Genomic DNA, 26,290 nt, shown 5'->3' with positions numbered 1-26,290 from the left:
CCATCAGCAGCCTCTTTCCTTCTCCCCTCCCCTGTGCTGCTTCTCCTACTGACCCACCCCGCCAGCGTCTCTACCCCCAGGCTATATAACCCTTCTCTCCCCTCAAACCTTGGGCCTGGCCAACGCCAACGCCCCCAAGCCAATTCGCTGGCACCCCCAAGCCTCGCCCAGGGCCAGCTCTCAGCACAGTTTTCCTGCAAACCCCTCGCCCGGCTGGGCGTATCCCCACTGAGCAGGGTGTGGTGCCCAGGATGGCTTAGGGGAGAGCAGTCATGCTGGGGGAGGGGCGGCCTGTTCAGGGCACCCAAGGATAATTTTAGCCACTGTCCTTGGAGCATTAGCAACCCTAAGAATGGAGTCAGGAATACATCCATTGCCATTCTTCTCCCTCTCCTTTTCCTCTTCCTCCTCCTTCTTCTGTAGGAGCATGTTAGGAAAGGCTCCTATCCTGGGGAAGGCCTGCACGTACACTTCATGATAACCGTCTTGGCCTCGTTCTCTGCTGAGAGAGAGCAGGTCATTTTATAAAAAGCAGGACCCAGTGGGGAGAGCACTTGGAACCTTCCGACTCTGCCTATTCATGGGAAATGAAGGAGTCATGACCAGCTGGTCCATTAATTTGGGGTCATTGATATGGATCCCCATTCAGTCGATTTATCTGAAGTCAGGAGTATTGATCATGAAGTCCATGAGAATGATCAGATGTCTGAGCCATGCTAAGGGCTGGTTCCCCTACGCAGTAAGATGGCCCTAGCTGGTACATCTACAAACACATGTGGGTACATGCATAGATGTGGGTATGTATCTATTCAATTGAATTAGTCTAAGAAACAAACTGTTTTGGAAAAGGTCATTATAAATTGTAAATTTCTGATGGAAATGTACAAAGTAAATTAACCGATAAATGTTCAAGCATACATCAAGTAATTGATCGATTTTATTAACATACTATTTTATTTTTTCTAGAATCTGCATTTGTGGATATCCTCGACAACATGTAAGAAAATACAAAGGTATATGTAGCAGGATCCCAGTTTCTTCAGAATTCATGGTGCAAATGTTAACAGGAGTTTATTTTGCCTTGTAAGTTTATCCAATGTACAAATTATGCTACTTTTGATCTTTTGGGAAAAAATGTCATCAGTTAATGTAGTCTATGGTGAATTAGATTACAGTGCTAAGGTAAAATGGCTTCTTTCAATATCTCTTCTTAGATTGGCATTTTAAGGGTTTTTTTTTTAAAATAGAAAGATATAGAATTAAGCTCTTGACAAGGCTTGTTTCAGAATGTTTGAAAGATTATGTATGTCACCAAGAAATAGATTATAGCAATTTAATATAGTGTGTAATAGAGGAGAATTTGAAGCAAAATCTAAATCTTGCTTCATTCAGGGATAAAATAAAACTTAGTAAGGCTTAGATGAATGCTCATACAACTCTTTGCTTCTCTTCCATCCCTCATTCACTTTACAAGTTTCACAAAATTGCATTGCTTTTTACAAAGAACTCTTGCTTCATGATCTTTTCTATAATTTTCCAAAGCCTTAGTGATTACATAAGAAATTAAGAACATAAATATTTTAGCATGCTTATAAATGTTGTTTTTCATTATTATATAAAATAAGTTAATTTCTAATTAGGTGGAATTTATCCAGCACAGAAACGCTTCATAGATGTTTGTTGAACAAAAGGATATTTGGCTAGCAGGAGGAAGTCAGACATTGGGCAGTTAGTATGGCAGTGAAAGTGAAAAATCTTATTCTTTTTTCTCTCCATTCCTTTCATCCTACTCTGTCTAGGAAGATCTGTCATCTCCAGAATCACAATGAAGTCTGGGCAGGGCTTCAGGAAAACGTGTTGCTATTAGGTTTTCAGGAAAGTCTTCACTGATTTACTGAGAGCAATAACATTTACTTGGGCTCAGGAGGGAGCAAAAACGACAACTGCTTCGTGTTTCTAGGAGTTGAGAGGAGAGCAAACCTTACTTCCATATTTCATGTGATCTGTAGAAATATCTCCTGATCCTCCCCAAGATACACCTGCTGCCATTTAGAATTACTTGTACCTTACTTGAGAACTGTATGTTGAGACTCAGCATTCATCTGAGAACAACCATCAGAACAAAATAAGTCCTTTGTACACTCTCTTTTGTGTTACTGAGTCCTTATGGTAATATGCATATAAACATAGCCCACATCAGTCAATCCAGTGATTATCAAGCACCTCCTATGTCTGTGTGTGACAGAGAGTAGAATTTTCTGGTATTGTATGCAGTTATTTTTAAAAATCATCTTCAAAAGTGGCCCTCCTAGCATGCACCTTTGCCCATGTATCACACCTTCGATGGTTCTCTGCCTTGCCTCTTCCTAGTTCTAGCTCTTCTCCTCACAGAGATCCTGCCTCTTGGGTTCTTATAAGCTCAGGTCATCTGCAAGACACACAGGACTTAGCTTGCCTCCCAGAATCAGATGATCATAGCTGTACCTGAATAAGAAATCTTTCTTAGAGCCTCCCCAAAATGTTTATTCAACTTGTGCTTGAAGATCTCAAGTGAAGGAGGGCCCACTGTTTCCTCCGTTCCACTTTTAGGTGACTCTCGTTGTTGAGACGTTTTCCTGCCACTGGCCCGAAACGTGTCTCTAAGTCACTTCTCCCCATTGTTCCTGTCTCTCACTCTTCTCGCCCAGCAGAGTGAGTCTAATCCATAGGCTACGTGACAGTGTTTCCAGTCCTCAAACGTGTCTCCCATCCTTCCCAAGTCTCATCTGCATGGATGCCCAGCAATAACGGATGAGAACATTAGTTCTTCTGATTTAGAGATGCTGAAGACAGACGTGTAGCTGTACTGATGAAAAGTGCTCGAGGTCACCAGTGTCTAAATGACCTAATCCACCCTGCTCTGACCATTGTAACTGAAGCCGCCTCCTCGGGCACGGCCCTGTGGCTGTCCTCGGGCATGACCGACTTGGGATTTTCATCGGTCTCCCTTCCAGCCACAAACAAAGTTAACCACAGAACACGTGGGGTTCTGCCAGTATATTTCACATAGAAAAATACCAACCCAGGGGATCAGGCTACATAATAGCCCGAGCATAAAGGAAAGGTCAGAGAAATTTTTAAGTCAAACAGAGGAAATTAAGCCTATTTTTGTACTCAGGTTGTTGTATTTTTCATACATAATTTGTCGGTCAGTCACCAAGCCTTTGTTAAGGGTCTATTATGTGCCAGGCACTGAGCTAGGCACCCAGGGATACAAAGAAAATCACAAAACACTTCCTGATCTCAGGGAGTGAGTGCACCATCTGCCTAATAGGGCAGACAACAAGGACACAAGCCATATGCAGCTCCAGGGAGGGAAGGTGCTCCTATGAGGGGGGTGGGGAATGGCTTCCTGTGGAGGGTGTGGTTTTACCTGGGACTTGAAGGGAGCCGGGGAAGGCAAAGGCAGAGGCAGAGATGAAGAGCAGGGGGAGAAGGCCTGAAATCCAGCATTTAGAAGGAAAAATCCATTTAGCATCAACATTTTCTCACAGAACATACACTCTTCTTCAGAAAGTGGCAGGCACTGCTGGGCCAGGCCCTTGGACACATTCCCGCACACACGTGATTCACTAGAGCCATTGCATCCTCTAAGTGTCCCGGTGGCTGCCCCACCTGTTGCCACCAAGAACACTGCTGAGCCCCAAACGAGGATCAGAGAATTGTTTCCAAAGTCTGTTTGTTCAAACTCTTCAGCCTCCACATGGCTGCCACCTCACACTCCTGCTCACAAGCTTAATTGGCTCCCTCTAGGATCCGCTCCGCATTCTGAAGTTGGCCGTCTAAAGGCCGTTCCGTACCTACTGTCTGCAGCCTCTCTTTCCAGGCTTATTGCCCACTGCTTCCCTTCCTTCACATGCTCTGCTTTCTGGTCCAGCTGGCCGGGTTGCTGTTCCCCTTACAACATTCCATCCAGCATCTCATCCTTGGGCCCAGCCTGCTCCTCCTGCCTAGAAATGCCTGCCTGCCTGCCTGCCTGCCTGCCTGCCTGCCTGCCTCCCTCCGCCTCTTCAGCTCCCCAGGCCCCACTTCCTCCAGGAGGCCTTTCCTGATTAATTCCTTCCAGGATACCCCGTGCTGCCGCCTCCTTCCTCCCCTGAAATTGCTTTTTATTTGCTTTTTGTTTCCAGGGGAGGAAGGAACACTGGGATTCTTTTGTAGTTATCTTTTTATCCTTATTGGCTAGAACAGCACATGGCACCCAGTGCCTGCTTAGTGAATGCTTGTTGGACAAACGAAGGCACTTGCAAATCACTTTGGGGTGAAAATCTAAGCACAATCATAATCCTAATTGTCCTCTTTCCCAGTATAGCACCTGAGCAACACATGGCCAGAGGGAGAGGCAGAGACAGAGAGAGGCAGAGACAGATTCAAATTCAGCAAGACAGAGAGAAGGGGCATAAAGTTTCTCCTCCAGTAGCAGAGTCTTGTTCCCTGCCGCTCCCTCTGACTGCCAAGCCAGTCTTCTCCCGCACTGCCTTCTTCGTGCCAGCCCCTGGATGTGGGTACAGAAGGTGGTCCTGTTACATCCACTGTCCATCCAGGACAGGCTTGTGATAGCCTTGGTCCTGTCTCTGAAATGCCCCTTCATCTGCATGGGCTTTGCCTGATATCTCTGTAAGACTTGCAGCTTATATTTAGTTAAAGTGGGGATAATTAGGAGAACATTTCAAATACACTTCCTAACAACTTTCTCAGAATACTTAGGAATACAATGTCAAACTGGCACAGGGCATAGCCCGTCAAAGGCTGTGGGAATTGTATGTCAGTTTGACCACATAGTGTTCTCAACGTTCATTCCAGGGTATAGAATCTATTACATTTCGGACTGCTTTGAAGTTGTAGCTTTGTTATCTGACTTCTGCTCTAGAAATAGAAAAATGTTATTTAAAGGAAAAAAAGTTCATCTCTAAATTGTCTTTGTATGACTGTTCACAGGCCTCTTAATACATTAGAAAGGAATTCAAAGCTTTAAAACATTTCAGGAAGTGGAATAGAGAGGCAGTATACTAATATGTTAGCCATCATCATGGTCACAGAAGATAAACGGGATAATGCTTAATTAAGATTGTGTTTGTATGTATACAATTAATGAAGAAAGTCACATACTTTGGATTTCATTTTTGTAGTTATAATGGAGAATGGGATGTAGCTCAGACGGCCCTGGAAGATGTCCTGTACAGAGCTCAGTTGGAATTGTACCCCGAACCACTGCTGGTACGTGTATCCGTGTACGTGCTCGGTCAGGTCCAAATGGACTGTGGGATTTTTCCACTTTGAATCTGATAAGCAGTGGAGCCAACGTTCACAACGTATGAAACACACTACTAATTCTCAGTCATTTAGCACCTTGTCTTGCAGGGCAGTGAATTGTTATGCATGAAAAAAGACTCCATAATTTTGAAAGCATTCCGGGACTGTCCCTAGGCACCCTCCTGGCTCTGTAATAAGTCATTGCATTTCGTACCTACGTGTGTGTGATGGCCACAAGCACTGACTTGTTACTCATTGGCATCTAACAACATCTGGCAACTTTAGCTTGATCTTTGTATGCTCTTTTATGTATGTTTTCTGGAGCGTCCCTATATGCATTCAAAGTATAATGGAACTTGAAAGTGTCTACACGTTTGTTTATTTATTTATTTGATGTGGATAATTTTAAGTCATTTCTTTCCTCCTCAGGTTGCTAATGCAATAAAGACTTCATTGCCCGCAGTTGCCATGAAATCTAGTAAGGAGGGTAAAAGATGTATTCAGGTTGAAATTACACCAACTTCATCGAGAATATCCAGAAATGCAGTAACCAGCATGTCAATAAGAGGGCACAGATGGAAAAGACATGGTGAGAAGCCTGTGCTCTGATGAGAGTCTTGTTGATTGCAAAGTACTAATAAGCCAGGTTATCTTTTCCTTATATCATTACTTCAAAGATGGAAATATGTAAGTAAGTGGTGCTTTAGTGACCTGGAAAATGTTCGCACCCTCTAATATCTACTTAATTTATCATCAAAGCATGCCTTAGGCACAAGGGAGAATTCACATGGCTTAGGCATACATATGTTCTGCATAACCTGTTAGTGAATGAAAATTAGCTTTGATTTATTTCTCCAACATTTTTATTTCAAATAGAAGAGGTGTAATTCAGATGGAAAAATGTAATTGCACTCATTCTATACTTTTGGCTTTTGTACTTCTGTGAATGACTATGTACCCGAGTGTTGCTTAATAATGGTTCTGATTGCTAAATGACCGCACCAGCAGGTAGGCGTCGGGGTTGAGACGGAACTAATAGCAGTGGTTTTAAGGTCGCTTCCTTTTTCTGAGTTGAGGAATACCACAATATAACAGCAGCTTCAAGCCTTTCTATTTCTTTGGAATGAGATTTTTCTTTGTAAAATCTCTCATTGTTTCAACAATTCATGACTTTCATTATTTTACATTTTGCTGGCATTTGCCACAGCCTTTCCTAGCCCTCTCTTCTCTTTCCTAAGTTGTCCTCAGTGGATTTCCTCCTCTTTCTCATCACCTTCCTCCTCCTCTCCCTCCTCCTCTCCCTCCTCTTCTCCCTCCTCTTTGTCATCATCGTCCCCCGCCCCCTCCACCTTCCCAAAGGGTCATCCCAGATTAGGGAATGCATAGGCAGCAGTTTCCAATATGAAAGGGCTGATTTGGAGGCAGAGAAAATGAAATAAAATCCATTTCCCAATTCTCTTTCTATTGACCGAGATGGTAATAGTAACTCCTCTTCTTGGTGGTGAATCTGGTTTCAGCTGCTGCTTTGGTCTCTGGGGCCGAGTGAAAATAAGCTAAGGAGACAAATGACACAGAAAATAAGGAGCTGCCCCTGGGGGTGAGCGAGGAGGTGGACAGTGATCAATGGATGAAACTGTAGCTTGATTAAATGACTATTGAAGTCAGGAAGTTTTCTCTTGTAAATGAATTCTTCCACAGTTTCCACTAGTGCCCCAGCTTTTTGAAAGCACATCAAGAAAGGTATAAAAATGGTAATATTTCCCATTAGTAAGACATCATTTGGGGACTTAAGACACATAAGGCAAATGGGACTCTGTCCTAAAACAGAGCAATTACTTTAGAGACAACTCAGATACTTCAGTGCACCATTTGTCATTCTAGAAAACTCCGCTGTCTTAAACACAGAAAGGGGTGAATAAAAAAAGAAGGCAGCCTGCTTGATTGTAGGTAAGGGCATGTTGCAGATTGATTTGCTTGTTGCTGTAATCATTGATAAGCATAGCTATGAGTTCCATCTGGTCTACACCAGCGATGAAGAGCCACCCAACACAAAATCCCTCAAGTGCCTCATTCTCCAACAGATCAGTTGGAAATTCTACCAGAGAAACCAGCAGGAAGGAATCTTGTTTTTCCCTTCCCAGTTTATTATCTTGCCAAGATGAACAGAGAAGAAATCATATTGCAATTGAAACTTTCCTAGGTATTCGAATCTCAGTGTGGAAAGAGACCCCAGAAGGCATGTGATCCAATGCTTACCATTCCTGCTGTGTGGTTAGCCAGCCCATGTTTGGGCTCCCCTGGTGACTGGGAGCTCCCTACCTTCCTAGACCGTCCTGTTCTATTGTTGGAGAGGCAGATGTCACTGAACTCACCCCTTTTGGTTCTGCTGCTCTTTTCTGGGACCAAGTAAAACAAGATCGGGTCTTTTCTCCACGTGCCATCCACTCAGGCATTCCCAAGCTCTAACTGTATTTCCCCACTAAGTTTTCTTTAGGCCAAATATTCTCTTCATTTAAAAGAAATTAACTGGAAAATTTAAAGCCAGCCATATAGGTAGAAAAATATACTCAAAATGAGAATCAGAGTTCACAAAAAGTATTATTTGTAAGCATAATCCTCACTTTTTTCTTTTTTTTCCTTTTTATTTATTTATTTGGTTTTTGCTGGGCAATGGGGGTTAAGTGACTTGCCTAGGGTCACACAGCTAGTAAGTGTCAAGTGTCCGTGTCCAAGGCCAGATTTGAACTCAGGTCCTCCTGAATCCAGGGCCGGTACTTTATCCACTGCGCCACCTAGCTGCCCCAATCCTCACTTTTTTCAAACAAGAAGAGATTGCTCTCTGATTTCCCTTTCCATTTATATTTTTGGGTATATCATCAGATCTGTGTAGATCCTGTTTGGGGTCAGCAAATGCCCTGCCATCGTTGTCAATTCCTGGGGGGGGGGGGGAGGCTCTTTCTTATGTTGTGGACTAAGAAAAATAGCCTTGGCTTTCTCCCACACCCCCCTCATTTTTAGGTGGTCACTCCCTACAGCCAGACTACAGAGGCCAGTCTTCTGATAAAGACCTATGAGGGGCCGCGTTGGATGCAGCTTTGTCCCACTGTGGCTAGCTTAGTGCTTCAGCAGTGAGTGCTCGCTTGACCTAGAGATCGGATGGATCCTTCTCTGAGCCCTTCGTCCATCATATTCAGGACCCTTGCCTCCGATTCCCCAAGCTCTCTGTGCTGTTCCTCTTTGAGTAGAGTCTTAACCGAATTTACCTTTTCTAAGATGCTTTTGTTCTTTGACCCTCCATGGTCTTTATCTGTGGTCTGAAGGGTGGGGCCCAGAAGCAACAGGCTAGGGAGCTATGATGAAGTTAAAGGGTTCTTTCTTTGAACTTCCTTCTGGCTCTCCTCCTTTCTTCTTCCCCATCTGTCACTTTTTCCTCTTCTCATTTCTCATTTCTTCCTCCTCTTCCCCTTCCCATCTCTACCACTCCCCCTACTCTCACAGACTCTCCCCATGCTATCCATTTGCTGATGGAAGGTGAGAAGTAGCTGAGCAGAGGTGGGGGGAGGGGGGTGGGGCAGTTAGCAGGGGCAAAATTTCCAGCCAGAAGGAATAGGGGAGGAGGAGAGCAAGGGGGAAGGAAGAGGGGAGAAAAGGGGATTTCCATTTGAAAAGGGGCCTTGGGACCAGTGTCAAAGAACGCCTCTCCATAGAAACAGACCTACAGAAGAAGATTGTCATCCACGTGCATCCGTGAATTAGACCATTTTCAGTGATTGAAAATCCACTTTGAATTATGGCTTCTGGAAATTTACTTCAGTCTTAACATCCTAAACTCTATTCCTGTGAATTATTTTAATTTATGAATATTTTAAAACATATTCTGGAACAAAGTTAAGGCCCAGGCATCTTTAGGGATTTAACCACTTAAACAGTGTCTCTAAGAGGAAAGCGTGTCTACCCCTACCAAAAAGCCTTTTTTATAACAGATGTCAGGGAGGGCTGCAGTTTTCATGCTGTTTCATAGCTCCTCGTTCTTGGGGTGGTTTTTATCACTTACATCTCTGTATCTCACTTTCCTAATGTTACTTTTTGTCTTATTCTCCAGCCACATGTGTCCTGCCCCTCACTTTGCAGTCCTGTCTACTAGGGAAGTGGCCTTAGATTCAGTGGCTGCCATTTGATATTGTGTGTGTGTGTGTGTGTGTGTGTGTGTGTGTGTGTGTGTGTGTAAAAGGGTGTATTTATGTATTCATTTCATGGTGATATAGGTATTGGGGATGGGGTCTATGTGACAGGAAATGTAACTCGGCATCAGCATTTTTAACTTTTAAACCAGTGTTGTTTAGACACAACTAGTCAGCCCTATTTGTTAAAGCTTTTCTTTTTCATTTGAAGATTTGAGAAGTTATTTGAAGCTTATTAATTCTCTTTCAGTGCACATGTTTACAGACTAGCACTAGAGCATGGAATGGCCACTTCTTATCTTTAAATGACAATTTAAGAATTATCCCTCTTTATTACTAACCCTTTGGGGTTTGTTTTATTTCTTCAAGGGTATAGGAAAGGGGTTGGGAGAGGAAGGAAACATTCCAGGTGAGGAAGAAACTCAGCCTGGCTGTTCCCAAGGCTAGCTATTCAGGCCAACTCCAAATGGGAGGGAGCCTGGAAGGAGAAAGGCAGAATATGAAGGTGAGAAAGGGTTGCGAGAAGGGTAAAAACAGAAGAAAAGAAGCATTGAATAAGGTAAGATTTGGTGCTTTAGGTTAAGAGAGAGAAGAGAGGAACAAAAGGAGTGGTAGCAATGCCTAGCGAAATGGCATTAAAGTTGGGGAAGCCCTGCCCCCTCTAGGCAGTCCCAGAGGTCACTCCCAAAGCCTTTCGCCTCACTCACCCTTTCCTCTAAATCCAGAAGTGACCACTTGCCATCTTCTACATTAAGTGCCTGGCACTCTCAATTTCAAGACTATCCAAATAAGTTCTCTTCATTCATCTTCTGTCTCCTTGACATTCAGAGCCCTTGTCTACCACTCATTTCCATGCTCTATTTGTTTGACTTTCCCGTTCTGTCTTCTTCTTCTCCTTGTCCTGTTTGCTATGCCTGTAATGCTCTAAGCACCTTCTCTTCTGTCTTTTAAAATATTTTCAAAAAATATTTGAGTGTCAAAATTAAGGTTTGCCTTAGTTAAGGTATACTTACAAATGATTGGTGTATGTCTGATTTTTACCAAATTATTCTCCAGCCTAAAGATTTACGTAGTGAATAAATGGGACCCCAAATCTTTATTATTATTCAGTCTTTTTTGTAACTTGGATGCTTATGTCAGTATTAGTGTTATAGTGTGTCAGTTCCCCTCCTGTATAGACTGTTGTGTTGAATTTGTTTGGGTACGCCTTGCTTTTTGCAGCTTGGTTATTCCTGTGAGATAGTATATGAATCAGATTTTTAGAAATCAAGTCTCATTTTGAAACCATTGGGGGAGCTTACTTTTTAAAGTGATCTTATGGTAAATCCTTTTGTAAGACAAAAAAATATTTTGAATGCACCCACCTTGTGATTTGGGATGTTTATATATTGAATTTGCATAAAGTAGGGCAAATATAAGGATTAGCTAGTCTAGTACCATGCATGACAGTAGGACTGTCCTTTGATGGTAGTCATCTATTGGATAAGAAGTACATTTACAGCTCTGAAGGAGATGATCCTGTTAAAGTGATTACCTAATATTTGTTATAATGGAAAGCTTGGTGACTTTTCAGAATCCGTTCTTATCTATTATGTCATTTTTTGGGAAGCGAGTGACATATTTGCATAAGAACATAAAACAACATAGGACTGGTGTGTAGGAAATGCAGAGTGGATCCAGAAGCAGGTTTCCCTGAAGGAGCATGGGGTTAGGTGGAACACAGACCCCGCTTTTGAATGATTGCAGGTTGGAATTTTGCCCTGCCCTTGGATGGTCATACTAAATGCAACTGGGTTATTTTTAAGAGTGATGAGGGTGGATGTTTACGGTTAGACAACCTCAGGAGGCCTGACCACAGCTGTGGAATCCACTGTAATTGCTGCAGGTAGGAAAAGCAATCAAAAGGTAAGAAAACTACTTTCTTGTGTGTTCAAATCGCACAGGATGGTCTAAGTACTCTGAGAATTTAAAGACGCAAGTCCCTGCCTCCTGCACAGGGACAGCTGTTTGCAGTCAGGAAGAGAGAGCATCTTTATTAAGGAAGTGGACACCTCCAAATGTGAAAAAGTACAGATTGTGAAGAGCAAAGAAATGAAAAGAACCATGGAAGGGACAAGGATCTTGGGCTTACACTGAAGCCTGGCCTTGGTGGCAGGAAGAGACTCCAGAAGAGCATTGTTGGGAAAAGCATTTGAATTGTGATATTAGATTGTTACCTTCAAAAGAGCAAATGAAAAAAGTGGGTAACTTTTTCCCCTTCCATGTCCTGCGACTGGAACAAAGGGTGATGCCCTGGAGCCCTCTAAAGCCAACTCCTGCTTGACTGAGATGCTTTTCCAGACACGAAGCAGCAGACTGATGGTTCTTTACACAGGACCAGTATAGCTCACTACTGCTCAGGGAGTTGACTTGGACCACAATCACACTTTTAAAAAACCCAAACAATTTTCTTTAAGTTTTTTATAGAAAAAAAATGAATATGTACAAAGCTAAAATTCCCACACTAATGAGCTCTAGTCAAACTGGGCACTTATATAAAGTTATTCTGGGAAAATTTGAACATGTTCGGTAAGTTTTTTTTTATGTCGTTATATGAAGATATAATGGCTGCTATAATTTATTTGCAAAATCAAATATAATTATTTGTATGGAATATATCCCAACATAGGCTTAGAAAATATGATTTAAAATATTAAGAATTAAAGAAATAGCAAGATCTAGTGAATAAAGACACACCAGGCCTAAATTATTCTGACTGGTACTTACATGATTTTTAGAAAAAAAAAACAGCATTTTCTTGCAGTGCCTCAGTTTCCGCATTTACAAAATGTAATTAGTAATAACTTGCTATTTGACCACTTCACCCAGGCAATGCTAAGATTTGTGGATTAGCATCAAGAAATAACTTAGTTTCTTGAGACAAAGCTGGAGGTAACATCAAATACTTTAATAGCCATTCATATATACATACATGTATGTGTTTGTATGCACACGCATATATATATATATATATATATATATATACACATTATGTATAGACACAGATGTATAGTCACATATATCTGTATATGTACATACACACACACATGCCCTACCTGGACTTGAAAAATATTGGATGGTGGAACTAATGAATAAAGCAGCAGGAGGAGCAAACTGCATTCCTTTCTGTTAGGCTCTCTGTCAGCCCTGAACCCTGAATCCATTGGACCCTTAGCCCTGGGATTTCCTGTCGGGCTGCAAAGCCACTCCCAGATTCAGCTTTGCGAAGGCAGGTAGTGACTGTGGGCCCTAGTATGGAGAGGCTTTGAAGTATGGATGCTCAGGTGGTGTTTAATTGGCACAGCACAACCTTTTTCATGAAAGTTTGGCACCCATTTTTTTCCATTGAGAACTTAAGTGTATTTTCTGTTACAGACACCTGTGCTCTGGCAGCCTAGATCTCACAGGCACCTGAAATGAACTCAGAACTGCTCACATTTATTAAGAGGTCAGAACACATTCAGTCTCCAAGGTATGGTGGGATTCATGCTGAGTAACTCAGGGCCAGACAGCAGCAGCTCCCGGGCATCCTGCAGAATCACCTGCAGAATCACCGGAGCCTCCCTGAAAGCTGGTGTTATCATTCCTTCACATCCCCATACTGCCTCAGTTTCCTTCTCTCAATGTAGTGTTTTCACAGCATGAGAGTGGAAAACTAAAGAGATCAGGAATCAAGGCATCACTCCAAAAAGAAAGTGATGTGTACATAGCAGCGTGATTGTTAGGAACATGGTTTTTTAAGATAATGTGATTATGGATGCTACATTAGCATTTCAGCATATGAAAAAAGAATCATCAAATTAAGCTATTACCTAAAATCTCAAAAGACCCATCTGCTCTTAGTCAGCAAATGAACATTTATGCTTATTGAACTAATGAAACAGAGGCAGGAACCTATTATTACTTTTAAAAAAATAAGCTAATTATTCTCAAATAACTGGTTTTCTTCCTATCCCATGTTTCCTTCATTATTTTCTCTTTTCTCCCATAGCATCCAAATGTGGGTTATTTCCTCAAGAGTTCTGTCCCTTTGCCTTCCTCTTTCTGTTCTATCTGCCCTTAGTGATTTCATCCGTTCTCATGGCTTAGACCAGCTGTTTTCAAACTTTTTGGCTTCAGGACCTCTTTACTTTCAACAATTATTGAAGACTCCCTCCCCAAAGAACTTTTGTTTCTGTGGTTGGTTATATCTATCAGTATTTCGCATATTAGAAATTAAAATGCCTTGGTATCATTATGAAAATAGTTTTAACTTCACAGACCTCCCTAAAGAATCTCAGGGACCTCTAGGGGTCCCTGGACCACACTTTGAGAACCTCTAGCTTAAGACTATCGATTTTCCACCTCTCACTTAAACCAGAAGCGTCAGCCTCTCAAGCTTTCTCAAGAACAAGTTTCCATTTTTCCATATATCCACTTACCTGGCTAGACACATCTGCTTAGGTCTCCTGTTAAAATCTCAAACTCAACATATGTCAAATGATTTTGACATTTCCCCCAGAATCTGTCCCACCTCTTTATTTGCCTATTTATGTTCATGAAAAACCATCCTTCTGGTCTCCTAGGTTGAAAACCCAAGTTACCTTTGGTTCTTTTTTTTCCCCCTACCTCAGCCCCCCACCATCCAGTCAAGTAGACAAATCCTGCCAATTTTCTCCCTGTAGCAGCTCTTCTAGATTGTCCTAACTCTTTGTTCCTCCTTCCATTACTCTTGTTCAGCCCCTCAATTCACTGTGATGTTTAAAATCTAGATTGTGTGATCGCCTTAAATTAGAAACTTCAGCACCAGTCTTTGGGCATTAAACATTTATTAAAGCATACAGATATTCACAAGGAGTTCAGAAAGTTAAGAAAAAAAAAAGTCCTACCTAGCCTAGAGTTCCAGCCTGGTTGGGTTCTTCCTCAAGTCCTCCTCCAGGAGCCTGCTTTAATCAGGAACTCTCTAGCAAGCTGATTGCGGAAGCTTTTTATAGGTCTGGAACAGAGGTGGTCCTTACACACTGCTTCAAGCTGATTGGTTGGCGTCATCCAAATGCATTGGCTTTGAAGGTGTTCTCAAGTTGAGTTCACAGTCTAGCTTCTGAGAACAATACCTTCTTAAGGGCTAGCCAGGTGTGATTACAATCCAGTTAACTTGAAGTAGGCTTAATCAGCAGTCAATCACTCTCACTTGATTCAATCAGTCTAGATTAATCTCCAGGTGGGTCTTTGAGTATCTGCTAAATCCCATTATTTCATCACATCACCCTCTTGCCTTCATTATTGGACCAGATTCACAACTGGTGTCCCTAGCCTCAGGTCTCTAGCCTAAAGCACCCCAGACACACTGCTCACTACCCAATTCATTGTGCTAAGGCACAGATATGCTCAGGTAGCTTACCTTCCTGAGAAAACCTTCCAGGGCTCTCACTACCCACTAACCCATCATCTCCCATTACCCCCCACCAAGTAGAAGCCTTCCATTGTAACAAATATAGTCAAGCAAAATAAATCAACACGTTGGCCATGTCTGAAAATGTATGTCTCATGCTACACCCCTAACCCCTCCCCTCTCTACCTCTCTGCCAACTTGTCATTCTTTGGAAGTCAGGATGGCTCACTGTTGTGATCAAAGTAATTTTCCTTCCTGTTCTCTGGGTGGTCAGTGCTTATTTGTTGTCTGGTTCTGCTTATTCTGCTCTGTATTAGTTCCCACAAGTCAAGCCAGTCTTTCCATGTTTCTGAGTCTTATCAATTTCACCATTTCTTAAGCTGCAAAATGACATATTAGCGAACACTTAAGTGTTTTCTGTGTGCCATTCAGATGCCACAATTTATTCTACAGGAAACTTTCCCCAACTCCTCTTAATTCTAGTACCCTTCTTTGTTGATCACTTCCTGTTTACCCTGTGTGTAGCTGGCTTGTACTTCTGTTTGCTTGTTGTCTCACCCATTAGTCTGTGAATTCCTTGAGGGCAGGGACTTCACCTCTCTTTGTATCCCTAGCACTTAGCACATGTCCTGGCACACAGTAGGTGTTTAATAAATGCTTGTTGACTGACTCTTTAGCTATTCCTCAACTGACGGGAACTTACTTTGTCTCCAGTTCTTTGCTACAACAAAAAGCATTGATATTAGTATCCTTGGATCTATTTCTGTTCCCTTTTCATAGTGAAGACCAATGCCTCTTTTCCTTGAAGAAATATATTTTTCCCAATTCAACTCAACAAGTATTTATTAAATGCATATTTGGGAGGGAGTGTAGAGCCAAAGGCAACCCAGATGAACTCTCTCAAACAACTTTAAAATAATACCTCAAATCAAATTTTGGAGTGGTAGAGCCAATGAAAGGTCCGAGTGAAACATTTTTCTGGCCTAAGAAAACTTAGGAGGTCATCAGGAGAAGTTTATGAAACCAGAGCAGAAGCCTATTCAGAGCCCACACACATGGTAACAAGAGCAGCTATAGCAGTTTTGAGAGATCTCAGTCAAGAGATGACAAGAGGGTTAGATAACTGGTCAGAAAGAGATTACAGGGGACCCTTTACTGGAACTGATTGGCAACTCTGTTGCACTTTCTCAGTTCTGAGTTGTAGTTCCAGAGCAGTGAGGAGCACTGAAGAGGTTGGTCACAAGAGAGCCAGGGCACTGTTCATAGTTCCAAGGCAAAGAGAGCACTAGCATTTGTGGCTGCAGGGGACAAGGGACCCTTCCTGGGTAAAGACCAGACTCTAGACGAGGAGAGCAGTGATACACCACCTTGGAAGCACCAAAAACTTGTAGGCCCTCAAACTAACTCTGAAAACAGCAGCATGAAAAATCCTGAAGCTTGGGACACCCCAAGGTGAGCAGAGCTCAACTTTAACATATATTTCAGAGTCAAAAAATAAATAAGCTGAAAAAAGAACAAACAACAAAATAATTTGATCATAAAAAGGAAAAGTAAGACATAAACTCAGAAGACAACAATGTGAAAACAGCCTCAAAGAAAACAAACAAAGCCTCAAAGAAAAATGCTAATTGGACTCAAGCCCAATAAGAATTCCTGAAGCATTAAAGAAAAAGATAAGAGTGGTAGAGGAGGATAGAGCACCGGCCCTGGAGTCAGGAGGACCTGAGTTCAAATCCGGCCTCAGACACTTAACAAGTACTAGCTGTGTGACCCTGGGCACGTCACTTAACCCCAATTGCCTCACCAAAAAAAAAGAGTGGTAGAGGAAAAATTGGAGGGGGAGGAGAAAAGAGTGATGCAAGAAAATTATGAAAAGAAAATTAACAGTTTGGCACAAAACATTAAAGAAAATAACATCTTAAAAAACAGAATTGGTCTAATGATAAAAGAAATGTAAATTAAGTGAAGAAAAGAATTCTTTAGAAAGAACAAAGAATGGGCAAAAGGAGATACAAAATCTCACTGAAGAAAATAATTCCTTAAAAATTAGAATTGAGCAACTGGAAGCTAATGACATCATGAAACATCAAAAACAATAAAACAAAGCCAAAAGAATGAAAAAATTACAAGAAAATGTGAAATATCCCATTGGAAAAACACCTGACCTGGAAAGTAGATAATGGAGAAATGACTTAAAAATTATTGGACTACCTAAAAACTATGATCATAGGCATATCCTACACATATATTTCTAGGAATTATCAAGGAAAACTGCCCATATATCTTAGATCCAGAGGGTAAAATTGAAATGTAAAGAATCCACCTATCATTTCCTGAAAGAGGTCCCCAAATGAAAACTCCTAGGAGTATTAAACCTAATTCCAGAACTTCCATGTCAAAGAGAAGAACATTTCAAGCAGCCAGAAAGAAATAATTAAAATATTGTGGAACCACAGTCATGATCACATAAGATTTAATAGCTTCCACCTTAAAGGAGCAGAGAGCTTGGAATATAATATTCCAAAAGGCAAAGAAGTTGGGGTTACAACCAAGAATACCCTATGCAGCAAAACTGAGTATAATCCTTCAGGGGAAAATGAATAGTTAATGAAATAGAGAACTTTCAAGCATTCCTGATGAAAAGACCAGAGCTGAATAGAAATTTTGACATTCAAACACAAGATTCAAGAGAAGCATAAAAAGGTAAACATGAAAGAGTAATCTTAAGGGTCTCAATAAGGTGTAACTGTTTACATTCCTGTATGGGAAGATGATACACGTAACTCCTAAGAACATCATCATTATTAAGGCAGTTAAAAGGAGTTTACATAGACAGAAGACATGTGTATGAGTTAATTAGGTTGGAATGATCTCCAAAAAAAATGAAGGGGTAAAAAAGAGCACTGGGAGAAGGGGGAAAGGCAAAGTAGAAGGGGGTAAATTTTCTCACATAAAAGAGGTACATAAGGAAGACCTTTTACAGTGGAGAGGAAAGTGGGGCAGGGTGGTAATGAGCAATACTTGAACCTCACTCATCAGAATTGGTTCAAAAAGGGATATATACACACAAACACTCAATTGTGTATAGAAATGTAACTTCCCCAATAGAGAAATAAGAGGGGAAGGGGATAAGAGAAAGGGGCGGGGCAGTAATAATGAAAGGGAGGACAGATTAAGGGAGGCAGTGGTTAGAGGCAAAATAGACTATTGAGGAGGGACAGGATAAATAGAGAAGAAGAAGAAATGGAAGAAAATTGGATGGAGGGAAATAAACAGTAATCAAAACTGTGAATGTGAATAAGTTGAACTCACCCATAAAATGGAAGCAGATAGCAGAATGAATTAGAAACCAGAATCCAACAATACCTTGTTTACAAGAAACATTAGAAACAGAAAACACTGACAGAGTTAAAATAAAGGACTAGAGCAGAATCTGTTATTCTTCAGCTGAAGTGAAAAAAAAGACAGAGGTAGCAATCAGACAAAGCAAAAGCAAAAATAGACCTAATTGAACAGAATGATCGGGGAAACCACATTTTCCTAAAAGATACTATAGAAAATGACATAATATGAAAAAACCTCACAGTCTCTTTGATAAAGGCCTCATTTCTCAAATGTATACCGAGTATAGAACCGAGTAAAATGTATAAAAATAAGAGCCATTCCCCAATTGAAAAATGATCAAAGGATATAAACAGGCAGTTTTCAAAAGAAATCAAAGCTATTTGTAGTCGTATGAAAAAAATGTTCTAAATCACTATTGATTAGAGAAAGGCAAATTAAAACAACTCTGAGGTACCACCTTACACCTATCAGAAATGACAAATGCTGGAGGGGTTGAGGGAAAGATAGTTACACTAATAAACTGTTGGTGGAGTAGTGAACTGGTCCCACCATTCTGGAAAACAATTTGGAACCATGCCCAAAGGGTTATAAAACTATGCATACCATTTGACTCAGCAATACCACCACTGGGTCTGTATGCCAAAGAGAAAAAGGAAAAAGGATCTATATGTACAAAAATATTTATAGTAGCACTTTTTGTGGTGGCAGAGAATTAGAAATCAAAGGGAAGCTCATCAACTGGGGAATGGCTGAACAAGTTGTGGCATATGATTGTGATGGAATTGTTGTTGTCCTTTGTTTCTGAAGAGGACCATGACATCAGGGCTATGTTATGACCTGCAGTGAATTGGAGTTAAGTGAGGGAGGGCTGTGCAAAGTCACACATCTGGGTCCAGTGGCAAGATATATATCTGGACTACTGGAGATAGCCCCAAACGTTTTAAGGCAATTGGGTTAAGTGACTTGCCCAGGGTCACACAGCTAGTAAGTGTCTAAGGTGAGATTTGAACTTGGGTCCTCCCAACTTCAGGACCAGTGCTCTATCCACTGTGCCACAGTGGCAGACCCTAGCTGCCACAATGGAATACTATTGGGCTGTGGGAAATGACAAGGGAGGTGGTTTCAGAAAAACATAGCAAGACATATGAACTGATGCAAAGTGAAGTAAGAAGAACCAGGAGATCATCGTGCACAGCAACAGCAATGTTGTAATGATGATCAACTATGAAAGACTTGGCTACTCTGATCAGTACAATGATCCAAGACAATTCCAAAGAACTCATGATGAAAAATGCTCTCCACCTCCAGAGCGAGAGCTGATGAACTCTGAGTAGAAATCGAAGTACAATTTTCTTTATTTTTCTTACTTTTAAAAATCTGGATATTGGGAAATATGTTTTGCATGATTTCACATGTATTATTGATATCATGTTGCTTGCCTTCTCGGTGGATGGGATAGGGGGTGGGAGGGAGGAAGAAAATTTGGAACTCAGAATTTAAAAAGAAAAGAATGCTAAAAATAAATAAGTTGAAAAATATTTTTTAAAAGCATTACCATTTTTTAAAAAGCTAAGTTCCTACTTTGTGCCCCCCAATTTCAGTATTTCCCATGTACATTTGTCATTTAGTTAGGTTGATATTCCTGCAAAAAAATATGAATTCTCATGTTTCTACTCATAAATTAACTTCATTTTATGAGTTTAATAAGAATGTGTCTCTTTTTTCTGATCTTTATCTCTACACAGATGAATGTAGTCAAAGCTAAGGCATTTGGTAATACCCTTGCCCATAACTTTTGTTAAAAATTGAACAGTTTCACCTCCAAACTCATTGTCAGATTATCATTCATAACTCATTTTGTACAAATAAATACAGTTTGGGGATTTATTTGTAGATAATACTCATCTCATGTGCCTTAAAGAAACTTTATTTGGCTTCATAGCCTATTTAACCAAACTGACTTAGATGCTTTTTAAGAAATACTTGAACAATCCTGTTGAAATCTACCCAAGCAGTATGGTTTGTATGGTGTAAAGGCTTAACTCTATTTTAAATGATATGATTTAATGTTGCTATTATTTCCATAATGTAGCCTTGGTCCTAACTAATCTCATTTCCATTTATTTTCCCTGTTATATTTTGCTGTTGATTAAATTGATCATTTTTGGATAATTTCCTAGTGACCTAAGGATTTGTATTTGGGGTGAGCAGGTATATATGCCACTTTTGTAATATCACTAGACAGCTCTGGCCATTGCCCGACCTAGCAATGCTGGTCAGTATAGGCTTAAGTGGAAAGTACCTAGGACTTGAGAGTCCCACCTCAGTGTGAGTAGATATTCTCCCTGTCACTCATCAATCGTTATGGAGTGTCTGCAGGACCTTCATCTTCACCAGGCTTCATTTACACACTCTTAGGAGGCAGCTGGGTGGCTCCCAGAAGGAGCAGTTCAACTCTTTCAAAGGTAATCCAATGAAGCCCTTAACACGGAACAGCTGAGGCAGCTAATAGGGCCCTAACACACTCTATGTTACAGAGCAAAGATTACCTATTTGTGTTGGAAAAGAAACAAAATAGATTTATGTCAAGACAGCTTTAGAATCCCTAAGTTAAAGAAAAGTGACTAACACTCCATCAGGCCTGGGGTGCTACAAAACATGGGGCTTGGAGGAAAGAAGCTCTGGGCTTGTGCTGAAGGAGCTGATGGAGAGGTTTACTAGCACCCTGGAGAGAGGATTTTTAAGGAGAAAAAGTCTGGCTAGAGAATAAGACTTGGACCTGGGACAGCCAAGATAATTCTGTTACCAGACTTATCTGTAGACTTTAGCTCCATCGATTGGTGAATCTCTGACAGTTGTTGTATGAAACCTGCTTGACATTCTTCTTATGTGTTCACGGTGATTATTAAAATAGATTAAAGTAGGGAACAGGCCCTCTAACATGCTTTGTCTTTTTTTTCAAAAGCACTTAATTTATATACAGGGTATAAATAGAAAGTTTTTTACAGGATATAAGAAAATTTGAGAAGGGAGGCAACAATCTAGGCTTAAGCACCATTCAGTTGTAATAATTGATAATGATGAACCTTTCTAAGAAGGCTGCATAGGAAATCTGAAAGAGTTCTGTATGAGAGGTCATTTCCTAGCTGTGTGACATTAGAAAAGTCACTTACCCTCTCTGAGGCCCAAGTTCCTTCTATATCAAAAGAAAGGGCATTGAATGGGGTGACCTCTAAGGTCTCCTCCATTTCTAACTTTGCTTCTGCCACCTGTGGCTCTGTTTGAAAAGGCAGCTCATGAAGGTGTGTTTTATAAAGCACAAAAGTATACTTAGTTTGTTTCTAAATGTTTAGTGCAGTCCAATGGCCACCTGATAGGCTCAAAGCAATCAGAATTCCATTTAGGCTTTTAAAAAGAATCTTCCAGGGGCAGCTAGGTGGCACAGTGGTAGAGCACCGGCCCTGGATTTAGGAGGACCTGAGTTCAAATCCGGCCTCAGACACTTGACACTTACTAGCTGTGTGACTCTGGGCAAGTCACTTAACCCCCATTGCCCCGCCAAAAAAAAAAAAAAAAAAAGATTTACAAAAAGAATCTTCCTACATGTTCAACATGAACTTATCCTTTGCTTGTGTGTCTAAAATCTGCCAGAGTGCGATGCTGTGTCCTAGCTCCGTGCCCCCATTGTGTTTGATGGTGCCAAAATCACGAGTTGGACATGCAGCTAGAGACCTGGCTCAGTTCATCAGCCTGCAGGCATCCAGCTTCTGTTTGGTCTCTTTTGTTTTTCTCGTTGTGCATTTTGGTGTCGTTTGTTTGCAGCCATCATTTTGTCTTATCATCTTCAATTCTAGAGCAAGATGACAACAGTCATGACTCTGCTGACCCGGGCATCCTGGTCATACCTGAGCTTAGTGTCACAAAGGTGGCCGGAGAGAGACCCGGGAATGGGGAGAAAAGCAAAGCCCTGGGAGAGAGTGATGCCCAGCACTTACAGGGTGTGCAGGAGACAGCCCCAGACCCTAGAGCTGAGAGCAAAGGCTTGTCAGAGCTCAGGAGGCAAAAGTCTGTGAGGAGAATGATGGAGGACGGACTGACCCCGCCCAGCAGAGGGCCGCTTTAGCAGAGGTCTTTCTAGCTGCCCTCCCAGGTACCCGCCCGGTGGCGAGGGCACTGCTGCATGCTGGAGAGGATTGGCACAGGCACAGACATGTTGCATGTCATTCACTAAACATGAAAATGCATGGATTAGACCTAGCACCTTTCCCCTGAATCTTCACAGTCCTTGGAATGGTCAGACCTGTTTTAGCTGGCATACATTGTTAGGAAAAACATGGGCAGAAAATGGCCAGGAAATTATCATTCTCTGCCTTCTGTTTTCAAGAATATTACCCACCACCATTGATATGAAGGCTGTTTATCTCCAATTATAACAGATATCATTTCAAAGTACTTCTTTAGGTAGTTCCAGGATCTACCTTCACTAATGGAGGGAAATTAAAAAAAAAAATAAATAAATAAATAAATGAATGAATAAATAAATACATACATACATACATAAATACATAAATAAATAAATAAAACAAAGCAAAGCCCAAAACATGACTGATTTTTTTTGGTCCAAACATATTTGAAATACAAAACTAGTGACATAGCCAAGCCCAAATGAGGAGGAGACTTTTATTTCTTCAGTCTTTAATTGAAGTATTTGCTAAAAGCATAAGGACTGAGTCTTTTGGAGCTTTGGCAATTGTAGTCTCTGCATTAGTAGGGTTCTTGCCCCTAGTTTTCCTCGTGATATTTTTCTAATCTTTTCTAATCTTTCGCATGAATTATAGGAGATACCTTTCTCAGAACACCATGGAGTGTGATAACAGCATGCCTTTTTTGCTTTTATGTTCAATACAGCCTTAATTGCTGTCCTTTAAATCACAGGAGCATTTCCACGATGTAGTTAGTGGAGTAGTGCTTGTTTGATTCATTCTTTGAAATTTGCTCTGTTGTTTGTTGCTTTAGGGATTTTTACTAAAAACACCCAAATCTAAAATGATTTTTCAAATCAATCATCCTATGTGAATCACTGAATGATAATGGAATTTTTTTATTGTTGTCTCTTTGTTTAGGTAATACTGATTTAACCGGCCAAGAGGAGCTAATGGAAATATCTGAAGTTGATGAAGGATTTTACTCCAGGGCTGCATCTAGCACTAGCCAGGCTGCCTTATCAAACACCACCAGCAAGACCAGTTTAGGAAAGAATCCCCGAAGGACCGGAGGAAGCAGAACCGGAGCAAAAGAAAAAGAAGCCTCTGGCGAATCGGGCCGAGAGCACTCAGCACGAAAACCAAACCCAAGAGCCCTCAGTGAGAACCTCGAACTGCTGTCTCTGAAGAGGCTCCCTCTGGCCACCAGCCAGTCTCTGCCCAAGCCTGGCAGTCACAGCCTGGCCAGGACCGCCACCGCCGTCTTCAGCAAATCTTTTGAACAAGTCAGCCCGGGTGCTGCAGGCGGTGGAGGGACAGGGACTGACGCCAATAGGTTTTCTGCTGGCAGTCTGCAAGAGGAAAAGCTGATTTACATCTCTGAGAGAACCGAGCCACCAGTTCAACATCCACCCAGTCAGCAGAGACCTCCCAGCATCAGCATCACCCTGTCGACCGATTAGCACCCAAGACATGGCCCCACATAAGCAGTGAACTGGGAGGTTTCCTGTCCTTTCATGCCCTTCCTTCATCTCTGTTTTTGACAAGAACTCACAGCTGGTGTAAATTCTGGAAGTTGGCTGGACTAGCAGGCCGTTTCTCGATCACCATGAGTTACCTGCAGTCTGGCTTTTCCCTGGCTCCTCCAGCTTGAGGAGCGTCTTAGTGGCCCCCAGGGAAGTGCAGCTCTGGCAGTTTGTCTGATCACTTTGGCCACATCACGGGGGAGGCCGACTCTTCTTGTTAGTTGTATTAGGACCTTCAGTCTAGAGGGACAGCTTCCACAGATGTTAGTTATTGTTGATAAAAGTGAGGCCGTAGTGAAACTTTAGGAATCCGACCACCCCTTTAGTGAGTCTGTTCTGCAGGGACAGCACTGAGGAAAATCTCTCTCTAGGGACCAGAGTTTGATCAGAAGTCTAGGGACTGGGGGCCACCCTGGAAGGTGAATGGCGGTGATAGCAATAGCTAGCAGCCAGCATTGAGCCTGGGTACTGCTTGTCTGATTGCCAGTTGTTTCATTGGGTTTTCTGCTTCGGGGTGAGCTTACAGGTAAACCTTCTTTTTCCTTAAGTTAGCAGGCCCTGGAGCTAAGGAGGGACATGTTTTCCAGCTCTTCTACTTTGGAAATTCCAGTTAGTTTGTTACTTTAGTTAGGAGAAGGCCCTTCTGGAGATGGCTGGAAAATCACTATAAATCTTAGATCATTCCGGCAAAAAAGCAAAAAGCAAACAAAAACATTAAATATCAAGCTAACTCCATTTTACTCTTCTATAGTGTTGTTTCTATGCAAATAAAGGAGTTTAGATGTTAAAAGTTTGACAATTGCGTAGTGTTGTGAAAAAATAAAGAGCAAACTGTAAAAGAACAAAAGACATGTACATGGTAATTGTCATTTTTCCTGCTTTGGCCCCATAAATTTAAAATCACAACAAAGGAACAAGTGGTTGCTTTGTGTTTGCTCCTGACTCCTTTTATGGACTGTTCATATTTTAAATAGTCCTTATATTTATGTGAACAAAATTACCAAAATAACCAATTTCCCCCCCTAAAGCTTTTTACCTACTACTCCCCAGAGTCCCTCCCACTAAGAGTAAAATGATATTTCTGTATTTCTTGCTCCCACTTTTTTCCCCTTAGATCCAAAGAAAAACAGACAGGGACTTAGGATGCTTTCTGTTTACAATCTCTCCTTAGGCATAGGTCAAAAATCAGAGAAGATCACATGTGTGAGGTCTCCAATCAAGTGTTGATTTAGTAAAACTTGGGTCACAAGTGAATCTGTAAATACCAAAGCACAGACCTCAGACTCTCAGTCCTGAACACCACTGAGTTGGGGATAGTGTTGAGATTTGTTTTCTTTAGGTTCAGGTGTTAAGCTTGGGGTGAGCTCGTTTGGCCTGTGGAGCAGCTAATGAGCAGAAGGGGCCTAGGCCAGAGAAGCTTCTGGTGCTGAAGGAAGGCCAAGAAGATCTCCACAAGGACATGGGGCACCATCTTAAATGCTTGGCCAGGATGTCGAGGGCTTCCCTGCCTGTTCCTGTTCTGTAAAGGGAAAACAAAAGGTTTCCCGTGGTTGTCACAGTGTTAATCTTCTTAATGAATTCATGTCTTTAGTCTTCATTTCCAGCAGTTTATGACTTTTGGTAGAATCTCATAAGAGAAGTTCATGTAGATTGAGGGAGTTGGGGTAGTTGGTGGCCCAGACTGCAACCTCTCAGAAATTGTTGAGGATTGAGGTGGTACAAATTGTGGGCCTGACGTCAGTATTTTCACACTGTCATGAAGCCTTGTTTGGGGGTTAGGGATAACAGTGCAAATCAATTGCTAGACTAACAATTAGAAGTCTTTCCCTTTAGAATCCTCAGTATTCTCATCCTATTATTCTCATGGTATATCATGGGAAAATTATTTGATAGTAAAACATAGGAAAATGTTAGAGTAATTTTATATACATTGTTCCGTCAAGGAAACATTTTGTTTCTTGAGGAACAACAGGGGGGACTGTAACGATTGGAATGACGCCACCTGCTGGAGACTTACTGTAGAAGAGTTCTGCCCATGAAGGGAAGGTCTTTGAGGGCAAGACCAGGAGTCAGGAAGTGATGCGGGCTAGTGGGAGGAGGAAGGAAGAGACTGGCGCTCAGTCTCGCTCTCTTTCCTGGGGACACTGGCGGAGAAGGGAGCTAGAAATGTGCTCTCCCTTTAATAGATAGGAATCTAGGCCTTTCTCTCTCTTTACCAAATTCTTATTCTCCTTAATAAATGCTTAAAAGTCTAACTCTTGCTAAAGCTTATAATTTATTGGCGACCACTCATTAGATATTTTAGACAGTTTAGCTAGAATTTTAGCCCTTAAC

General features: G+C 41.5%; 1 protein-coding gene across 3 annotated transcripts in view; it reads left to right on the top strand.

Annotated features, from left to right (window-relative positions):
- FAM126A (family with sequence similarity 126 member A) overlaps positions 1–25,994 on the top strand; it is a 102,576-nt gene extending 76,582 nt beyond the window's left edge. For 2 of the 3 annotated variants that reach the window (XM_043968262.1, XM_043968263.1), the window contains 4 exons: positions 967–1,083; positions 5,169–5,256; positions 5,722–5,881; positions 23,352–25,994. In XM_043968262.1, coding sequence (XP_043824197.1) covers positions 967–1,083; positions 5,169–5,256; positions 5,722–5,881; positions 23,352–23,893 — 907 coding nt within the window. In that variant the 3' untranslated portion in view covers positions 23,894–25,994. Of the gene's footprint in view, positions 1–966; positions 1,084–5,168; positions 5,257–5,721; positions 5,882–22,082; positions 22,379–23,351 lie in introns of all 3 variants that reach the window. The other variant, XM_043968264.1, reaches the window with a different exon arrangement.
- The last annotated feature ends 296 nt before the right edge of the window (positions 25,995–26,290 follow it).

The sequence above is a fragment of the Dromiciops gliroides genome, chromosome 5 (assembly GCF_019393635.1).
Source record: "Dromiciops gliroides isolate mDroGli1 chromosome 5, mDroGli1.pri, whole genome shotgun sequence".
In the NCBI taxonomy this organism is placed as follows: domain Eukaryota; kingdom Metazoa; phylum Chordata; class Mammalia; order Microbiotheria; family Microbiotheriidae; genus Dromiciops; species Dromiciops gliroides.
The sequence above is the reverse complement of the archived record's forward strand: the minus strand, read 5'-3'. Positions and strand labels throughout refer to the sequence as shown.